This window comes from Bos grunniens, chromosome X (genome assembly GCF_055505025.1).
Source record: "Bos grunniens cultivar Pamir isolate PY7600 chromosome X, Bosgru_T2T1.0, whole genome shotgun sequence".
In the NCBI taxonomy this organism is placed as follows: domain Eukaryota; kingdom Metazoa; phylum Chordata; class Mammalia; order Artiodactyla; family Bovidae; genus Bos; species Bos grunniens.
In genome coordinates, this window is record NC_141194.1 from 137,785,355 (window position 1) to 137,804,333 (window position 18,979).

The window sequence follows — 18,979 nt, forward strand, 5'->3', positions numbered from 1 at the left end:
AAGGATATGAGTTTTTCAAGGACCTACAAAAATCTTTGCAACCTGAAAAATAAATTTATTGGCACCAAAATGTGCAAAGAAAACCAGAAAATCAACATTAACAAATTGTTTAAATAAATGTCTGCTAAATGGAGCATTATGTCAGCTTGTCAACTCCAAGTCAATTTTCACATTTAAATATGAAATGTGTTTAATGTTGGATATGAGTTGTAGGTTGTATACATTTTAATATCCCTGATAAAATGTGAGATATGCCCTCCAAAGAGTACCTAGAGCTTACTAGGGTCTTTAAATGACCCTAGTAAGTATTAACCTGTGCTCCAGTAAGCACGTGGTGTGTGTTCATTTCAAACTGCTGGTCACACTCAGTAGTAGATTACAAAATCTGTCTGGTGAGTCAGCCAGTATTTTTTTTAGTGGAATAAAATGAAATGGAATGGAATAGAACATAAGTGAATAGAATAGAGTAGAAAATATCAATGTAAAACTATTAAGAGAGTACTGTTTCAGAGGACTGTTTCAGTACTGTTATCAGAAAACTTTGTTTCACTTATACCTGTCCATATATGCATGTATCTTTCCATGTGTATATTGGGTCACAATTAAATGACTTTCAAGCATAAGAATTTGAAAGCCATTGGTAAGGTAATATAGTCAAGAGATAGAGAAGTGAAAATGATTTGCCAAACCATATGATTTATTTTTTTTAAGTCAGCATTCATGACTATTCAGGCCTCCCAGCCCCCTCTTCCAGCCCATCTCAGGTCATTACAACCATGTCTCTTTAAGATTAGGTGACCATATATATAATTTATCATTCAATCCAAGATACTCTTGAGAGTGAAAAGGGATGCTGTTAACAATTGAATAACTGGACACTGTTTTTGGCCAACCAGGATATATGATACTTCTACTTCAAGGTTATCTCTAGCTTCCAATCCTTATATCTTAAATTCAGAGCAAATAAAAGCTTATCTGTTTAAAGGACTTCTGAATCATGGGTCTTCCCCTTAACCACATAGCATGATCCAGTGTAGAGGTAAAAGCACTTGCTAAGTGAGTAACTGTGTTTGAGCTGTGGCTCTGCCATCTGCTACTTAGTCAGATGACCTTAGACTAATCACTTCACCTCTCTGGGTCTACTGTCTCATCTATCAAATTGGAGTAAATATATCTTCCTCGTGAGTTTTTGTGAGTCTTCAAATTAGGTCATATACACAAAAATGTGTTTAACTGTTCAGTGTTATGCAAATGTGAGATGATATTATTTTAAGGAGGCCACGAATGAAAGTTCCAAAAGGTAGGTAACCCTTCAGGGTATGGGCTCTTTGACATGATGAATGATCACTGTATCTGCAGCGCTTAGCAAATCACCTGCCTGGCACATAGAGCTGCTCTGTGTAGGTCTGCTGACTCATTAAATAACCAGCCCCTTTAGAATAACCAGTCCATTTTCAAGGCGAATTTATTTCCTAAACCCCCTCCCAAAGAAAAATGCCTAAATACTGCTAGAAGATAGGAATCTTTTTTTCTCTCTTGTCCTGGGCAAGTGGTGAGGTGGTAGGGAAGGGAAAGGTTTGCTCTTCATTTGGTTTTGATGCACTAGCCAGATCACAGCTACCCTGACCTTCTTTCAGTCTTGCAGAGATACAAAGCCTCACCATCTTGCCCATATGCCACTCTCTGCCTAGAATGTTCTTCCCTGTACTTCATGAGATAAAGCCCTTCTATATGAAGAGGTTTCCCCTTGCCTTCCCTTTCCAAAACTTAAACTTTTGTTGCACTGGCTCATAGTACCCTGCACTTCCATACAAGCTATCACAATTTGTGTGTGCGTGTGTGTGTGATCTTATTTCATATTTGTTCCTCTCACTGGATTGTAAGCAATGTGAGCTCTGCTGGGGGGTGTGTTATCTTGTTCTGTCTTGTTCGTTCTCACATCCCCAGGGCCTGACAACACAAAAGTTAAAGTGTTAGTCGCTCAGTTGTATCCGACTGTTTTTCGACCCCATGGACTGTAGTGCACCAGATTCCTCTGTCCATGGGATTTCCCCATGCAAGAATACTGGAGTGGGTTGCCATTCTCTTCTTCAGTGGATCTTCCTGACCCAGGGCTCGAGCCCGGGTGTCCCACATTGCGGCAGATTCTTTACCCTCTGAGCCACTAGGGAAGCCCTGACGACAGGAGGTACTCATCAAATATTGCATATTTGTTGAATGACTGAACAAACAAATGCATAAGGACAGAGGCTAAGGTGGGGCCCTGAGCCTGACCGATTTAATGGAATGGTGGGCCCACCAAGGGAAAGAAGGGCAGTACCCAGGTCTCCAAAGGCACTCGAAAATGTGCCTGTGAGCTAGTACATCACGTTGCCTCTGTGGCACACAGGTCACCCAGGTTCCAGATTCCCTTTTTTGCAGCTAGGCTTGGAAAAGGCAGTCAGAAAAAAAAAAAAAAAATCATAAAGTGTCATTGTACATGACCTCTTGGCCTAAGTGTTGTGTGGCTGCCTCACCTGGATTCTTTTTACCTTTTCTACCTGTTCTTTCTCTTCATTCAACTACTATGTCACTTTTAGCACTAGCATGTTTAAACTGGTAAGATATAGATCCTAAGTAAAATATTACCAAATCAAATTCAATGACTCATTAAAAAGATAGTACATCATAACCAAGTACTGTAGAGTATGTTTTAGGACCTCAAAGATAGTTCAATGTTAGGAAATATATTGCTCTAATTTATCACCTCAATAGATTAAGAGAGAAAACTATGTGAATATCTCCATAAGTGCTGAAAAGGCACTTGGTAAAAATTCATCACCTGATTCTGACACTCTTAGTAAGCCAGGAATAATAGATAAACAAAGCATTTCAGGCCACTGGGCAGTGTGTCAAATCGGGGAGCCTCTGGGGTCATCCTATCCTATGAGAAATCACTAGAGAATAGGAAAAAGTAGAAGTCATGCTGGGAGCAGGTACCCGATCTCAGTAGATAACATTTTATCTGTACAGTCTTTGTCTCTTGTGGCTATGGCCTTCACTTGGCTTGTTAGGTCTCTTATCTTTCATTGTGGTTTTACATGAATCTACTGTTTTAAAAGAATGGGATATATTTCTGGTTCTATTTAATCATTTCTTTCAGATAAGAAGGTTTTGATCTCATTGTTAGTTACCTTTTAAGTGTGATGACATTATTTTTATATATTCCTTGAGTTCATGAAGGAAACATAAATTTCTCACACCATCAGACTACTTCTAATTGTATATTGCCCTCATAAATGCAACCATTATGAATTCTGAAGCCTTAGCCCGAAGCTGTTGAAAATCATCTGCTTAATCTTGTCATATTTTGCACATCAGCTTCATTGCATGGAATCTTTACCTTGGCTATTTAATGTCAGTCTCCCATCCCAGCCCTTATAGGTGAAGGTCACCGTCACTAAATTGGGTGTCAGGAGCACTGTGGCCCTCCGCCTTCTTGTAGTCCCCACATTGTACTAATGCTGCTGCTCTGATAAATAGAATGGGATTCAGTGACTATTTTTCTAATGTCAAATGGCTTTGAGGGAGCAAGCTGCAGTCTTTCTCTATAAGCCAGTAGAATAAAGCCTTCTTTAGAAGCCACTGTGATACTTGCAAGATGACTAACAGTGAAGTCAGAGCTGCAAATCCTATGACCAGAGGACAGAGTCCTCTACAAAAGTAGCAAGTCCTGTCTTGACAGTCAGTGACTCTTGGTGGAGGAAAATCCCATTTTATAACCCATTTATATAAATCCCCCAAATTTATATCTCTGTGTCGAGGTGAGGGAGAGAATACAGGAAGACAGAAATCCAGATGGAATTAAGAGTATCACAAGAGAGGCGGTCACTTGGTTCAGAGAAAGTATTCAACTGTATGAATGGCTCTTTCTCAACTGCCTTCCCAAAAGTCTACTCCAGCATGGGACCACTATACCAGCCCCAGGGAAGTATAGTCCACCCTCCATCCCCACGTATCTCCACTCACAGCCAGACTAGTCTATCCTCTAGAGGTCCTCTGAAATGTTGATGGATAATTATTCTTTCCTTCCTATTAAACACTAGTCTTCCTGATCCCCAGTCCGGAATGCCAGAGGCTGAATTCGTGGCCTCCACCCAGCTGTGTTGATGATCAGATGTGATAGGCACCAGGCCGCCGGGGAGATGGTAGTGGGTCCAGTCTGCTTATTTAACTAAGACTCAGCTGTCACAGTACCAGCAGAGTGTAGTGTCAGGGCTCAGCATTTTTGGTGCTAGCCCTGAGTAGCCCTTTTTTCCCCCATATTTCACTATATGAAAAAGAAAAGGCGTTCAGTGCATTACAGTCTGCTTTCACGAGAGGAAGTCTACGATTGGTTGCTACTGCATTTGCCAGTTCCTTGCACATTTAGCGAGCAGCTCAACTCCATGGGGTGATTCGTCTGCCTTCTCATACACGGATTGCAAGTTCCAGGATTCTGTTCCAGTGGGCTGCTGTCAGAAAGAAACCTTGCCTTGTTACTCTGCGCAAGGAGCCACATACAAAAATATCCCAACACACAGCCATTCTCATTAAAGTCAGTTGGAATTTTGGACAAATCTTCAGTATAAATTATAACTTTATTAGCTCATAGAGCTTTCTCGAGAGAAAGTAAATCTAATAAATTTAGAAGGAACTTATTAAGTGGCTGCCTTGTTGCTATTTGCTATGACAAGGGAGAAAAGTAATATAATTGTGGGGTGTGCAGCCAGTACTCTTTTTTGTTGTGGGCTAGAGAGCAATTCAGATAGGAGGAGGTGAAGAGGATGTCTCATTACCATTGTGCTGAGGATACTTAATAGAAGCATTTCCTGCCACAGAGTTGGGAGGATCTTTAACTGTTACGGAGATGGGAAAATCAGGCTCCAAACCACCATGAGAGGTCACCAGGGTACGCTACTTATTTGCAAAACTTGCACAATCACCTTCCGGAGAAGAGATTTTAGGGGCACATACCAGGCTTAAAATACACAAAAGGCAGATCCTGACAACGGTAGGGAAGGAGATGATGGCCCAGAGCTTGTAATTATTATTATGATTATTTATTAATCAAGACTTTTCAGTGTTGGCAAGAGAAGCAGAAACCATATTTTTCTTCATACCAACATGGCCTGATTTTTCCAACGTGAGATATAGGGGTTTGATTCCCCAACTTGAACTGATGAAATACAATCTTGAAAGAATGCACTTTAGAATCATATAGTAAAATGCTAAAGGGGGACTTTAAGACCTGTCTAGTATAGGGACTTCCTTGGTGGTTCAATAGTTAAGACTCCACACTCCCACTGCAGTGGGTACGGGTTTAATCCCTGGTCGAGGAATTAAGATACCACATGACATGTGGCGTGGCCCCCCAAAAAAAGAAAAAGAATTGTCTAGTACAGCAGTCTTTGATCTGATATCTTTATTTAGATTTCAGGAGGTCAGTGAACCCCCTAGAATTATATACAAAATTTTGTGTGCATATGCATTTTTCTAGGAGAAAGATCCATAACTTTGATCACATTCATAACAAAAGGTTCCCTGATTCAAAAGGGTCTAAGAACCACCAATTCTAGTCCATCCTCTCCCCCTGTCCTTTGTTACCAATGAAGAACAGAGTTGGAGAATCATATGCCTGCGACCATACAGCCCGTTAATCGCAGACCCAGGAACTGAAGTGTTTTCTGACTCTTAGGACTAAAATCAACTCTTTCCACTAGAGTTGTTTTAGCAAAGCACTGGGGCCATGATAAGATATTAAGGAGATTGTAGACAGCAATGATTTATACCACATGTGTAACCTGAACTAGATTACCTGTGAGATCCTTGGCATCGCTGAAATTCTGTTTCTATCCATCTTCATAGAGAACACCATTGACACAGATGATCCCAAACTAATTTCCTCTTAGAAATCATTTCCATTTTGTCATTAGTCTTTCCTGCTCCCATTGATCTGCCTTGCTAATAGAGCTTGGTTAGGGCTAATACTAAAATAAGTTTGCATTCCAAGAGTCCTCACCAGCTGATGGCAGGGTAGAACGACATCCCCCTCAGGACTAGCTACATAATTTGCAGGGCCCAGTGTTAAAGAAAAATACCCAGCCCTTTGTTTAAAATAGATTAAGGATTTCAAGACAGTGACAGCAAAGCATTAAGCCAAGGGTGGGGCCCTTCTAAGCAGAGGCCCCTGCGTGACTGCACAGGTCACACACCCATGAAGATGGTACTGATCCCTGTTAAAGCTTAGATGGAGCAGAGACAAAGAGAAGTCAGTCTGTGGTTTACAGTGGCCACACATGACCCCCAAAGTTAGCGAGTGTGTATTCACAATCATAAGGAGTTGGCTTATCTATGTTTGTGCTTGCACACACACATGCTTGCCTACTGTTGCTCAGTCAGATCCAACTCTTCTGTGACCACCAACTCCTCTGTCCATGGGATTTTCCAGGCAAGAATACTGGAATGGATTGCCATTTCCTTCTTCAGGGGATCTTCCCAGCCCATATATTGAAGCCACGTCTCCTGCATTGTCAGGCAGATTCTTTACCACTGAGCCACCTAGGAAGCCCTTGTGCACACACACACATGCACACGTATATCAGTTGGACTAAAATTGCCTCTTTTCACCTAATGTCAAAATCCAAAACTTGTCTGCTTGAATTTTTCCACCTCGAACCTATTGTGCTGGCATTGTTTTAGCACATAATTTTCATTACCAGTTTTCATAACCAGATGACCAAAGAATAAGTGAGTTCTCCAGGGGCATCTGAAGAGTCAGGTAGAGTCAGGTACTCAAAAGGAAGGGCAGACAACCAGCTAGGGATATTTTAAGCTGCCAGAAAGGGGGAAAGGAGCTTCGAAGTATGCAGTGTAATGAGCTGATAGTCTCAGGCTTAGAACAACATGAGGACACAAAGCATTTTAAACTCAAGAATCAGAACTCTGGGGTTCCAACAGGTAAGCACGTTTGCCAACTGAGAAGATGGTTGGGTCTTGGTCTACTTGAGTTCTGCATGTTTCAGTAGAGCAAAGACACCCACACTGGGCCATTCTGCACTTCCCATTTTAGCGGCATACTGGGGTTCCCAGCTTAATGTACAACATCTGTGCTTCAGGAGGGTTGAAGCCAAATGTTGGGTGATGTCCCGTTGGTTAGAAACCAAAATCTAACTGCACAAAGTGGAATTTACACTCGAATGGCTTATAACACTCTAAGCAAACTCAGACTTCTCAGCAAACTAAAGGCCAGTTAGCATGGAAGAAAATAAAATGGGTGAATTGATTTTTATTAGCCTCATGTGTAGTGAGGTGTTGTATAAGTGACCCCGTACTCCAATGCCCACTTCCTAAGTGTATTTTGCACTCCAGAGAGATCAGAAGAAACTTTCCCTGCACTTCTTCTACAAAGGTAAAGAAAGAAATGGTATCACCACAGCTTAAGATTTCAGAGGGCTTATTTCTTCAATTTTACAACACAGCCTTTTACCCAAAAGCCCATACAGAAGCTCGATGTCCAAAACATACCTAATGACAGCCTCAGTGAGTCACTCATTCATGTATGTATCCAATATGCACTGACTGGTCATTTTTGGATGCCCAGTGCTTCCAAAAGGTAAAAGGTAGTTGTTGTTGTTTAGTCACTAAGTGGTGTTTGTTTGACTCTTTACAACCCCGTGGACTGTAGCCTGCCAGGCTCCTCTGTCCATGGGATTTCCCCAGGCAAGAATACTGGAATAGCTGGCCATTGTCTTTTATTAGTGGTCAAATTTCAACCCAAATCAGAATTCAATGGCAAATGTGGTATCCAGAGAATTATCAACTACTGCCAAAAAAGAAGCAAGTCTTTTTAAACATTCTAAAGCATTATTAACTCTTTGTTTGCAGTGTCTGTGGGATATGAATATGAAATGTGCCCAGACTTTATTCTCTGGGAGAAAAGGACAGTTATCTTACAAGGTTTCGAGATGGATGCTTCTAACCTAGGAGGCTGGTCGTTGAATAAGCATCATATTTTGAATCCTCAAAGTGGTAAGCACATTTTAAAATATTCATTAATATTGTTTTCCTAATGCTATATACATATATATGTAATATTTACTGCATAAAATTTGGAAAAGTATAAGGAAAAAATTATTTATAACTCCACCACCTAGAGATGACCACATTATGTTTCTTTTCAAATGCAATCATCTGATTTCAAATTAGTGCTAGTCAAGTGAGACCTCTTCACAAAGTTTTCTATCATTACTGCCCTGGCCCAAATGATTAACCAGTTTATCCAACCTTGTAGCCAACTTTGAACAATTGGAATAATAATTGCTGTATTTCATGTGATCTAAAATACCATTGATTATAAGTATGTGTGTGATTAGTCACTCAGTCATGTCTGACTCTTGCAACCCTGTCAGGCTCCTCTGTCCATGGGATTCTCCAGGCAAGAATACTGGAGTGGGTTGCCATTTCCTTCTCCAGGGGATCTTCCCCACCCAGGGATCGAACCCGGGTCTCCTGCATTGCAGACAGACTCTTTACTGACTGAGCTACAAGGAAAGCCCACGATTATAAGTATACCATTATTTTATGGAAAATACTGCCAGTTAAACAATGACACACATTGTTTGCAAGATACATGCTTAGTCCAGAGATGTTAAAATGGGAAGCATCTTAGAATTAATGCATCATATGTGCCATACAGTTTTCAACGGACTTTAGTGAACTCTGTCCCATTTTAAACACAACAACCCTGCAGTGTGGCCTTAACCTCATTTAAAAGGTCAGGAATCCAAGGCTGAGTCACATGACTTTCCCCCAGGGCTCACAGTAAGTGGCCAGAGCCATGTACTCTCTCTACACCAGTTTTTTTTTTTTTTAATCCATATAAATGTCAGTATATGTAGTAAGAAGCAAGGGATAGAGTAAAGGGATAGCAATGGATAGTGCTGAAAAAGAGGTAGGAGGAACACAGGGAAGAAGAGAAAGAATCTGGGGAGAGTACAGCTCCGGACTTGACTTAGTTTTCAGCCTCCTGAGTCCTGGACTTAGGAAAAGCAGGTCAAGCAGTGGGAATCCGTACATGCTCATCTTCAGTCGTTGCCTTCTTTGGACCACTTTTCCTGCTGTCACTGTCACCTAGTATGTAATTTCGACGTGAAGTCAGAAGAGACCACAGGTGGCCCTTAGCCCGTGCTTCTCTCAGACAAACTGATTTTGCTCCCCTGGTTATAAAGGCTTCATCCAAGTTCCTTCACCTCCTTTTGCTGGGAAACCTATCATTGGTGTTTCCACCCAGCATCATTTGAACATCTGCTGGTAAGTTTTCATTGTGAAATCATATTCCTTTTCATCTAAAGAGGCAGATTCTGAGCAGCCTTTAGTCGGATGTTGTCTTGGGGTAATTTCTCCAGGACTGGTGATGTGAACGTACTGAGACAACTATACCCTTCCGTCCTTGTATCCATCTGACCTTTGTGAAACAGCTGGCTAAAGCAGGGTTCTCTTTTAAGGCCATGAATTGACCAAGGCTAAGAGATCCATTTTATAAACACACCTCTGGTCTTATTCATGTGCACTGTAGTTGAATCAGCCAAGCCGACCAGCCCCACAGGCTAGGAACTTTTGATCACCTAAGCTAACCAGGTTTGCTTCAACCATAGCCTGAGACCACTGACCAGAGTTCCAGTGTAGGACCCTGGAAGGTGAAGGAATCCATTGCCATATGCCTCCCATTACATGTCCTTCCCCTCTTTCAAGGAAGACTCTGAATTCCCCTTCCAACTGTTTGCTTGTTTAAGAGCAAAGATTCAGGCACAGATATAAAATGTCAACCCTTTTTCTGTTGTCAAAAGGAGAATCACAGTTTCAAAAGTATAAAAATAAAAGGGCAGATGCCAGTTATTAAATTATTAGGTTTTTTGTTTTGATTTGAAAGAGTTTGACATTTTAAGCAGCCGTTTCTTTTCCACTCACTTTTATTGGCTGGTATGGATTGTCTCTTTCAAATGCCTGTCATTGACATTAAACACAAAGTGGGAATGACCTCAATCGAGCCAGTCCCCAGCTGTGTGCTCCCAGTCCTATATTCTCTTACCATTTGAGGCTGAAAAATTCAGAACAGATGGAAGCCATTCAGAAAGTTGGCTTTGGGGGCCCCCCTGATTTCCACAAATGTGTTCTTTCCACCTCTAATCCACCAGTAATTCATGTTTAGGGTAATAGGTATCAAGTTACTTCTGAGAATCTTTTTCACAGCTTTATTGAAGTATAATTTATACACCATAAAATTCACCCATTTTAAGGGTACACTTCAATAATTTTTAGTAAAGTGTGGAGTTCTGCAACCGTCACCACCACAGAGTTTTAGAATATTTTTATCACTCCAAAAGATCCCTGGTACTCACCCCAGCCCCACTAAATCTACTTTGTCTGTTTCTGAGATTTTTATCCTGAGAAAGAAACCTTACTTAAGACAGACTTATTTAAAGGAAGATTTGTTCATTTTATCCAGGGCTCCCCAACCTCCAGGATCTAATGCCTAATAATCTGAGGTGGAGCTGATGTCATAATAATAGAAATTAAGTTGCACAATAAGTGTAATGCGCTTGAATCATCCTGAAACCATTCCCCCTCTCCCCCCAGTCCCTGGAAAAATTGTCCTCCATGAAACCGGTCCCTGGGGCCAAAAAGGGTGAGTTGATATTATCTTTATCAACTCATTTGTAGGCACGTGCCTACACACACACAGGACAGGTCATGCCTGCCAGGAAACAGGGCTGAAGCCAGCACTGCCACTGCCTTTCAGCCTGCCCTTGGATACCAGCACCTCTCTTGGGACATTTTGGGAGTCTAAACCCTACCCACAAAGGCAGTTTTAGAAGCAGGAATGATGAGTGTGAAGGAGCAGCTTTGAGAGGACCAATTAGAAAGCAACGCACTCTCCCGGTCAGGTCAGACAGTCTTTTCTGACTGATTAAGGCCAGAGCCTAACTCTTTAGGCACCCTGCTTTTTTGATCTGAGACAGATAGCAGATTAGAAACAAGAATCTATCTTCCCCCAATTTCTTCTCACTGGTTAAAAAGACACCTGTAATTAAATTGGATGTCTGCTGCCATTCAATTCTGCAGTTTTTCTTTGCCTCCAAAATCATTATGCAGTGGGTAGTTTCTAGCAGGAAGTGTTTTCAGACCATTTGTCATTTCAGTTGCAGCAATTGTATTTACCTGACAATTAGCCATTGGTTGTGGAGCACTGTTTCCAAATATTATGTCTGATATATCAAGATGGTTCTTTCACTGAAATTAACAAAGAAAACCAACTGGGAACTTGTGTTTTTCAACATTATTCTTTCAAAATACATCTTATTAGTGATTGCAGAGAGTACATATTTATTTCAAGATAAATCAGTTCTTTAAAATTATGCCAGTTGAGTATTTTAAATTATTAGAAAAAAACTATCCAGGGTTCTAATTGGGTGTAGTCATCTGTCTGAAATAGATCAAGAATCTCCTTTAACTTAACCTCCAAGATAAGCCAGTAGTTTTTTGGCAAATGGTTTTACTGGGAGGGAAAGTAAATTGCCATTGATCACATTGGCATGTCTCCCAGTTTGTGTTTATATCCTCTCAATCAAGTCCTAAGAGAAATATTTATTGTGTCCCTTGTTGTTCATAAGCCTGAAAAATGGTTTCTTCTTTGAAATCAGTATAAAGCACCACCCACTGGCTTCCAAGGGGAATTGTATTTCAAACTTATTTATAAGCTTCAAAAGAAGTTCTGAGCAAGGTAACAGGAGGATATGAGTCATGTGTTTAGAAGTATGCTTAAATTATTATACAACAGACTTGACTTTTTGGCAGAGAAAAGGAAAACTTGAGGGAGAAAATATGCCATAGGCCCCCAGCCAGTGGGGTTTCTTTGTTAACTGTAAACAAAACACCCAATCCTTAGCAGGAAGTTGGCCTTCCTATAAATAATGTGTGTAGTCTCTGGATCATTTGATTCTGTTTTCAAAATGAGCATGTGTGGCAGAATAAACTGGAAAGGAGGCAGCAGTAATTGATCAAGATTTCCAGGAACATAAACAAAATGTTTTCAAAGCAACCTTTTGCAGAAGAATTGGTGTTAAATCATTGTTGCTAGATGGTATGCCCCGGTTCTATGTAATGGAAGGTTAAACAGATTCTTGAAACAACAAAAACACCCTTCAAAATGATCTATTTTTCCAGGGCAATACAAAAGGGGTTTGCCCATTTTTGTTTTGATTGCTTCAGCTTTAAACAGGAATGGTAATTTCGGTACACGGGCACTTTAGTACCTTGCATGAAAGCAAGACATCAATTGTTGAGATGTAATCAGAAAGTACATTGCCTTATGTTTTATTTCCTTTAATCATTCTTCTTATTTGATGGAGTACTGGGCTTTCTAATAGAAAAGAGGAGTTTTCGAATTGCAGGCTTAGAAGAATGGTTTAGAATAGCCATCTTCAGTTTTTAAATTGCCAGGAGCCTGGTAATAGCATGTCATTTTGAAGGTAATTGTTAACTATATCATTATATTGATATAAAAAATGGATATCTATCTGTGAAAATAGATGTTAATAGCAAATCTGGTATTTCCAAGCCAATAATTGGAAATATTTTTGAATGATATACCCTGTAGTGCATTGCTGAAATACTGACATGCTAAACAATTGGTTTCCTCATTTATTGAAGAACATATCATAGTCTCATTGGTAGGATATTCAGTGAGCGATTATCAGGAGATTTCTTTTCAATGATGTTGTGCAACTATCATGCCAGTTCTCACTCAGTTTCTCCCAATTCATTTAAATTGTGATACTGATCACACTGCAATTAAGTGTTTTGGGGGAAATGAAATTCTATCCTATTAATCTAGCTTAATTAACTATTCTAAATCTTGAGACATTTCTTCAGTGCCTAATAAAGTTATTAATAAAATTAATAAGAAAGTAGTGAGCCTCAAGATATCTATCTCATGGTTCCGCAATAAAAGAGCAATTTGTTGGGGCATAAGCTCATAGCTGCTCCTGCAGATATGTTGGGGAAAAAAAATAGCCAGAAATCACCTTGGGAAAGAAAGTAAAATTACTTGAGATTTGAAATCTAAAGCCTATAGAAGTATGGCATTTCTGTTTCCAGGTTCATATTTGGTGCCATGGCTTTGTGCATGTTTTACCCTCTTAATTTTTGCCAGTGACATTCCTATTTCAGAGTGATCAATGGTTTCTATTGTAGGACTGTGGGACCAAAAGTTGGAAAAAAACCGAGGGAGACATTTCAGGAAATGTTTAGGGAGAATAACAGGCAGTCCAAGGAGATAGATAGCAGGAGTCATAGGCGAAAAAATAAGACTGGACAGGATAGCTGCATTCATTCATTTGCTGTCAGCTGCTACAGCCTGACACACTGGCATGTCTTCTCACCACATGGATTTTTTTTTACCTGCCCTGGCTCATTCTGGGCAGACTTGAGCTGTTTAGCATAGCAGTACTTGTTCCTTGGGTTTTCTGCCCAGGCTCAGCAGGTTCTCAAAATCATTGGGATTTGGACAAGGAAACTACAAGAGACTCAAAGCCTGTTTCCAACATTTATTGAGCACTTCTAATGACTTGGCCACAGGGATTGGCACTGAAATGCAGAAAAGAGTAAGACAGAGGAAGGAGTTCATGTTGTGATAGGGAAGATAGAGAAGTCATGAAAACTGTATCTTACATGTGGCAAGTGTCATAATAGAGCTATGGAAAAGAAACTGTGCATACTCACAGAGGAGGGAATAATAAATTCTGCTTGGACAGAGCATCCAAGGAGAACTGGGCTGAGCTTTGAAGGCTTGATTAGAGTTTCCCAAGCAAACAAAATGAGGAGGGCATTCAGGATGGAGGGACCAGCAAGACACAAAAGCAGAGAAGAACAGAAGCGTGTGAAAATACTTGTGCATAGTTTGCTGTAGCTGAAACTCAGGATAAAAATGAGAGGGTAATGAGAGGGGAGACTGAAGAAGGAGACAAGAGCCAAATCATGAAGGACTTTGTATGGCTTAATCATAAGAAATGAGCCCTTTATCCCATAAAGCAGGGGTCCCCAACCCCTGGGCCACAGATCAGTACCTGTGTGTGGCCTGTTAGGAACTGAGCCGCACGGCAGGAGATGAGCAGCAGGCAAGCGAATAAAGCTTCTCCTGTACAGAGTGAAGCTCCCCATCTCTCACATTACGTCTGAGCTCCGCCTCCTGCTCAACAAACTCAATAAATGTAATGCGCTGAATCATCCCAAAACCACCCCCCATTCTCGCCCCCATCCATGGAAAATTTGTCTTCCATGAAACTGGTCCCTGGTACCAAAAAGGTTGGAGACTGCTGCCATAGAGGATATGGAACTACTGAAAGGTTTTAATCTACATATTGAAATAATCTTTATTTATTTTTAATTGGAGGATAATTGCTTTGCAATATTGTGTTGATTTTTGCCATATATCAACATGAAATAACCTTTATGGCAGAAATATGGACAATAGTTTGGAGATGGGTAAACACAGAAACCAAGAAACTAAGAAGTTAAGAAAAACTGAACTAAAGCAGCAGTAGTAAGAACAGAGACCATAGAACTGGTTCAATATATTTGAGGAGATAGTGGGGGTTTAGTAATTAATTAGGGCTAGAGAATGAGGAAAAGAAGAGCCACAGTGGTGCCCATATTCCCAACATGAGTAAATACATTCCTGGTGATACCACTCAGAAGATCAGCAGAGAACATAGGAGAAATAGCGTGGTTTGCGGGGTGGAGCAGTACAGAAAAATAATGAGTTCAGTCTTTTTTTCTTTCTCTTCTTTTTTTTAAAAATAATTTATTTAATTGGAGGCTAATTACTTTACAATATTGTGATGGTTTTTGCCAATACATTGACATGAATCAGCCACAGGTATACATGTGTCCCCCATCCCAAACCCCCACCCACCTCCCTCCCCATCCCATCCCTCTGGGTTGTCCTAATGCACTGGCTGTTTCATGCATTGAACTTAGACTGGTCATCTATTTCACATATGGTAATATACATGTTTCAATGCTATTCTCTCAAATCATCCCACCCTTGCCTTCTCCCACAGAGTCCAAAAGTCTGTTCTTTATATCTGTGTCTCTTTTGTTATCTTGCATATAGGGTCATTGTTACCATCTTTCCAAATTCTGTATATATGCATTAATATACTGTACTGGTGTTCTTCCTTCTGACTTACTTCACTCTGTATAATAGGCTTCAGTTTCATCCACCTCATTAGAACTGATTCAAATGCATTCTTCTTAATAGCTGAGTAATATTCCACTGCGTATATGTACCACAGCTTTCTTATCCAGGTTTCTTATCCAGGACATCTAGGTTGCTTCCATGTCCTGGCTATTGTAAACAGTGCTGTGATGAAATTGGGGTACACATGTCTCTTTCAATTCTGATTTCCTCGGTGTGTATGCCCAGCAGTGGGATTGCTGGGTCGTATAGCAGATCTATTTCCAGTTTTTTAAGGAATCTCCACACTGTTCTCCATAGTGGCTGTACTAGTTTGCATTCCCACCAACAGTGTAAGAGGGTTCCCTTTTCTCCACACTCTCTCCAGCATTTATTGTTTGTAGACTTTTGGATCGCAGCCATTCTGACAGGTGTGAGACGGTACCTCATTGTGGTTTTGATTTGCATTTCTTTTTTTTTTTTTAAGGGTTCAATGTTCAGTTTCCTTTAATGACCCCCATGATTTGCATTTCTCTGATAATGAGTGATGTTGAGCACTTTTTCATGTGTTTGTTAGCCATCTTTATGTCTTCTTTGGATAAATGTCTGTTTAGTTCTTTGGCCCATTTTTTGATAGGGTCATTTATTTTTCTGGTGTTGAGCTGCAGGAGCTGCTTGTATATTTTTGAGATTAATTCTTTGTCAGTTGCTTCCTTTACTATTATTTTCTCCCACTCTGAAGGCTGTCTTTTCACCTTGTTTATAGTTTCCTTCATTGTGCCAGAGTTTTTAAGTTTAATTAGGTCCCATTTGTTTATTTTTGCTTTCATTTCCATTACTCTGGGAGGTGGGTCATAGAGGATCTTGCTGTGATTTATGTCAGAGAGTGTTTTGCCTACTGAGTTCAGTCTTAAACTTGTTGAGTTTGGGGTACCAGTGGGACAGCCAAGTAAAGAAATGTAGTAGGAAATTGCATGTCAGGTGAGAACTCTGGACAGGAGAAAAGTTTCAACGTAGAGAGATGGGAGTTAAGTCATGAGAATGGATGAGATTTCCCAGAGAAAATGACTGCAGAGTACTTTCCAGCAGTTTCATAAGTCAGTATCTTTTATTTCCTGCACTGATGATAGTGAGATCTGGTCCAAAAGAGGGGAACATTCAAGTTCTTTTCTCTTATCTTTGAAGTGCATTCTAGTAGTATGATTTCTTTTTACCAAAGTAGATTACCTTTCTGATTGTGTTCTGCTAGGTTAATATTAAAATTGACTGATCCTCCCTTTTCGTAGTTGTATAGAGCAGGTGGTTTGAAGTCAGACAGATGTGCACCAGGCATCAGAAGAAAGTCAGAGATTGAAAACCAGCCACAGATGATTCACAGAACCCAAAGTGAACAGGAAATCATTAAAAGTTTGTCATTAAACACTTTATTGAGGCATTTAGAATCAACATTAAAGGGACTGGGTATATTATCCCATTTCATAGATGGACAAACTGAGGCAAAGTGTTATGCTGCCATTTGTTGTAGCTGTGCAGTTAAATAAAAGCTGGGGTGATGTGCTTCGCTCTCAAGTTCTTTTATAGCAAGCCAACGCTCCTTCCTGCTTTGAACAATGAGAGAGAATTTAAAATATTGCTGAGAATATGGTGTGGTTATTTTTTAATTCTTTTTTTTCCCCCTTGGATCTAGGAATCATACATAAAGGGAATGGAGAAAATATGTTCATTTCCCAGCAGCCTCCAGTCATAGCAACCATCATGGGTAATGGACACCAACGGAGCGTAGCCTGCACCAACTGCAATGGCCCTGCCCACAACAACAAACTCTTCGCTCCCGTTGCCTTAGCTTCTGGCCCTGATGGTAGTGTGTATGTTGGTGACTTCAATTTTGTAAGGCGAATATTTCCCTCAGGAAACTCCGTTAGTGTTTTGGAATTAAGGTAAGTCTCCTCTAATCTCTGTGTTTGCTTAGCGGATAAGGTAAAAACAAGAATGAGATAACAGGAACAGACAAGGCATTGCATGAAGGAACAGAAAATGCAGTTGCCATATTGTAGTACCCAGCTGAGATGCAGGAATAGGGCCAGAGACATAGGTCACCATGTCTACTCCCACTTGAAGAAACCTTTGAGCACTGCTTTGGAGAACCAGGAGGCGTTGACATGCCTGTATGTGTGGCCTTCCCTGAGTGCATTCCTGACGCTGATGTGGAGCTCCATTCTGTCACGTGCTCAGGTAAGTCACTCAACCCCTGCTCTGCCCACGACAAAGACTGATCAAAAATACATAGTATTGTTTCTAGCAGGTAGGTGTTGTCAGAGCCAAAAACTACATTTTCTAAGTTCTCCAGGTCCAGTCTTTTGAAGTGGTCTGTTCATCAAAAGGAAAATGGCCGCCTGTGTTTACACGACAGTTGAAGAAGGATTAGTTTTTTCATCCTTAAAAGCTCTGATCCATTGGAAAAAATGATTAAAGTATTCATCTTTAGACTTTCTCACTCTGTTTTAGGAATATTCTTGAAGGACGAAGTATTTTGACAGCATTTGAAAGGAATTCATACCTTTTGGCACTGTCGTTCATATTTTGGAGTTACACAGAAATAACAACTAAAGAGACTTCGACTTAATCATCTTTATTTCTCCCTTTCTAAGGATTATTGTTGTTGTTCAGTTGCTCAGTTGTGTCTGACTCTTTGCAACCCCATAGACTGCAGCATGCAAGCTTTCTATGGCAAGATTTTCACCATCTCCTGGAGTTTGCTTAACTCATGTCCACTGAGTCAGTGATGCCATCTAACCACTTCATCCTCTGTCTTCCCCTTCTCCTCCTGCCTTCAATCTTTCCCAGCATCAGGGTCTTTTCAAATGAGTCGGCTCTTCACATCAGGTGGCCAAAGTATTGGAACGTCAGCTTCAGCATCAGTCCTTCCAATGAATATTCAGGTTTCTAAGGATATAAGGCACAAATATATGTCCCCTGGAGTCCTAGAAAAGGAAGACATCCTCTCCCATCCCAAGAGGGATAGACAGATCTGTTTCCCCTCTCCTGGGTAAACTAATAGAGCCTTCTCCTAATTGGTTGTGACAGTTTTATCCCTGACACATGCCTTCAGGACATGAGGCTGAAAATTTCCCTATGTTCCAGAAAAATTTCCCTATGTTCCCTATGTTTATAGGGTGGTTGATGCCACCTTATAAACTCTTCCATAAAACAGTTCTTGCCTCAGGCATCACCTCATTGACCTGAAAAGTAGTGACCAAGAACAGTGACTGGGAGAATAGAGACAATGACGGAGCAATGTGTATGCACGGAGCACGGTCAGGACCAGTCAAATCACATGAAAAGTCTTGGGTCATTTTCGTTTAACACTTATGATCCCATAAGAGTGGAAATTTGAATACATAAGGACATTCCTCAAAAGTTTTCAAATTCTCATGCTTTCCTTTGGAATCTACCTCCCTTTTCTCAGACTGAGTCTTTCATACCTACTTAGAGAACTCTTCTAGTCCCAAACCCCCATCCATTTTTCACATTAATTCACTCCAGTTTTAATACATTTCTTAATTATAATTGCAAACGCTGTCATAGAGAAAAAAGCTGTTAAATCCCTTGACTGATAAAAAAATAGACTGTAAAATTAAGATTTTATAAAGATAAAGCACATCTACAGAGTCTAAAGAGGTACTAATTCATAGCACCCTGCCCTAATCAAATGTTCATGTACCT

General features: G+C 40.4%; 1 protein-coding gene across 2 annotated transcripts in view; it reads left to right on the forward strand.

Annotated features, from left to right (window-relative positions):
- TENM1 (teneurin transmembrane protein 1) overlaps nt 1-18,979 on the forward strand; it is a 904,402-nt gene that overhangs the window by 769,076 nt on the left and 116,347 nt on the right. For both annotated transcript variants that reach the window (XM_086388154.1, XM_086388153.1), the window contains 2 exons: nt 7,906-8,049; nt 16,944-17,193. In XM_086388154.1, the coding sequence (XP_086244280.1) occupies nt 7,906-8,049; nt 16,944-17,193 (394 nt within the window). The remainder of the gene's footprint in view (nt 1-7,905; nt 8,050-16,943; nt 17,194-18,979) is intronic.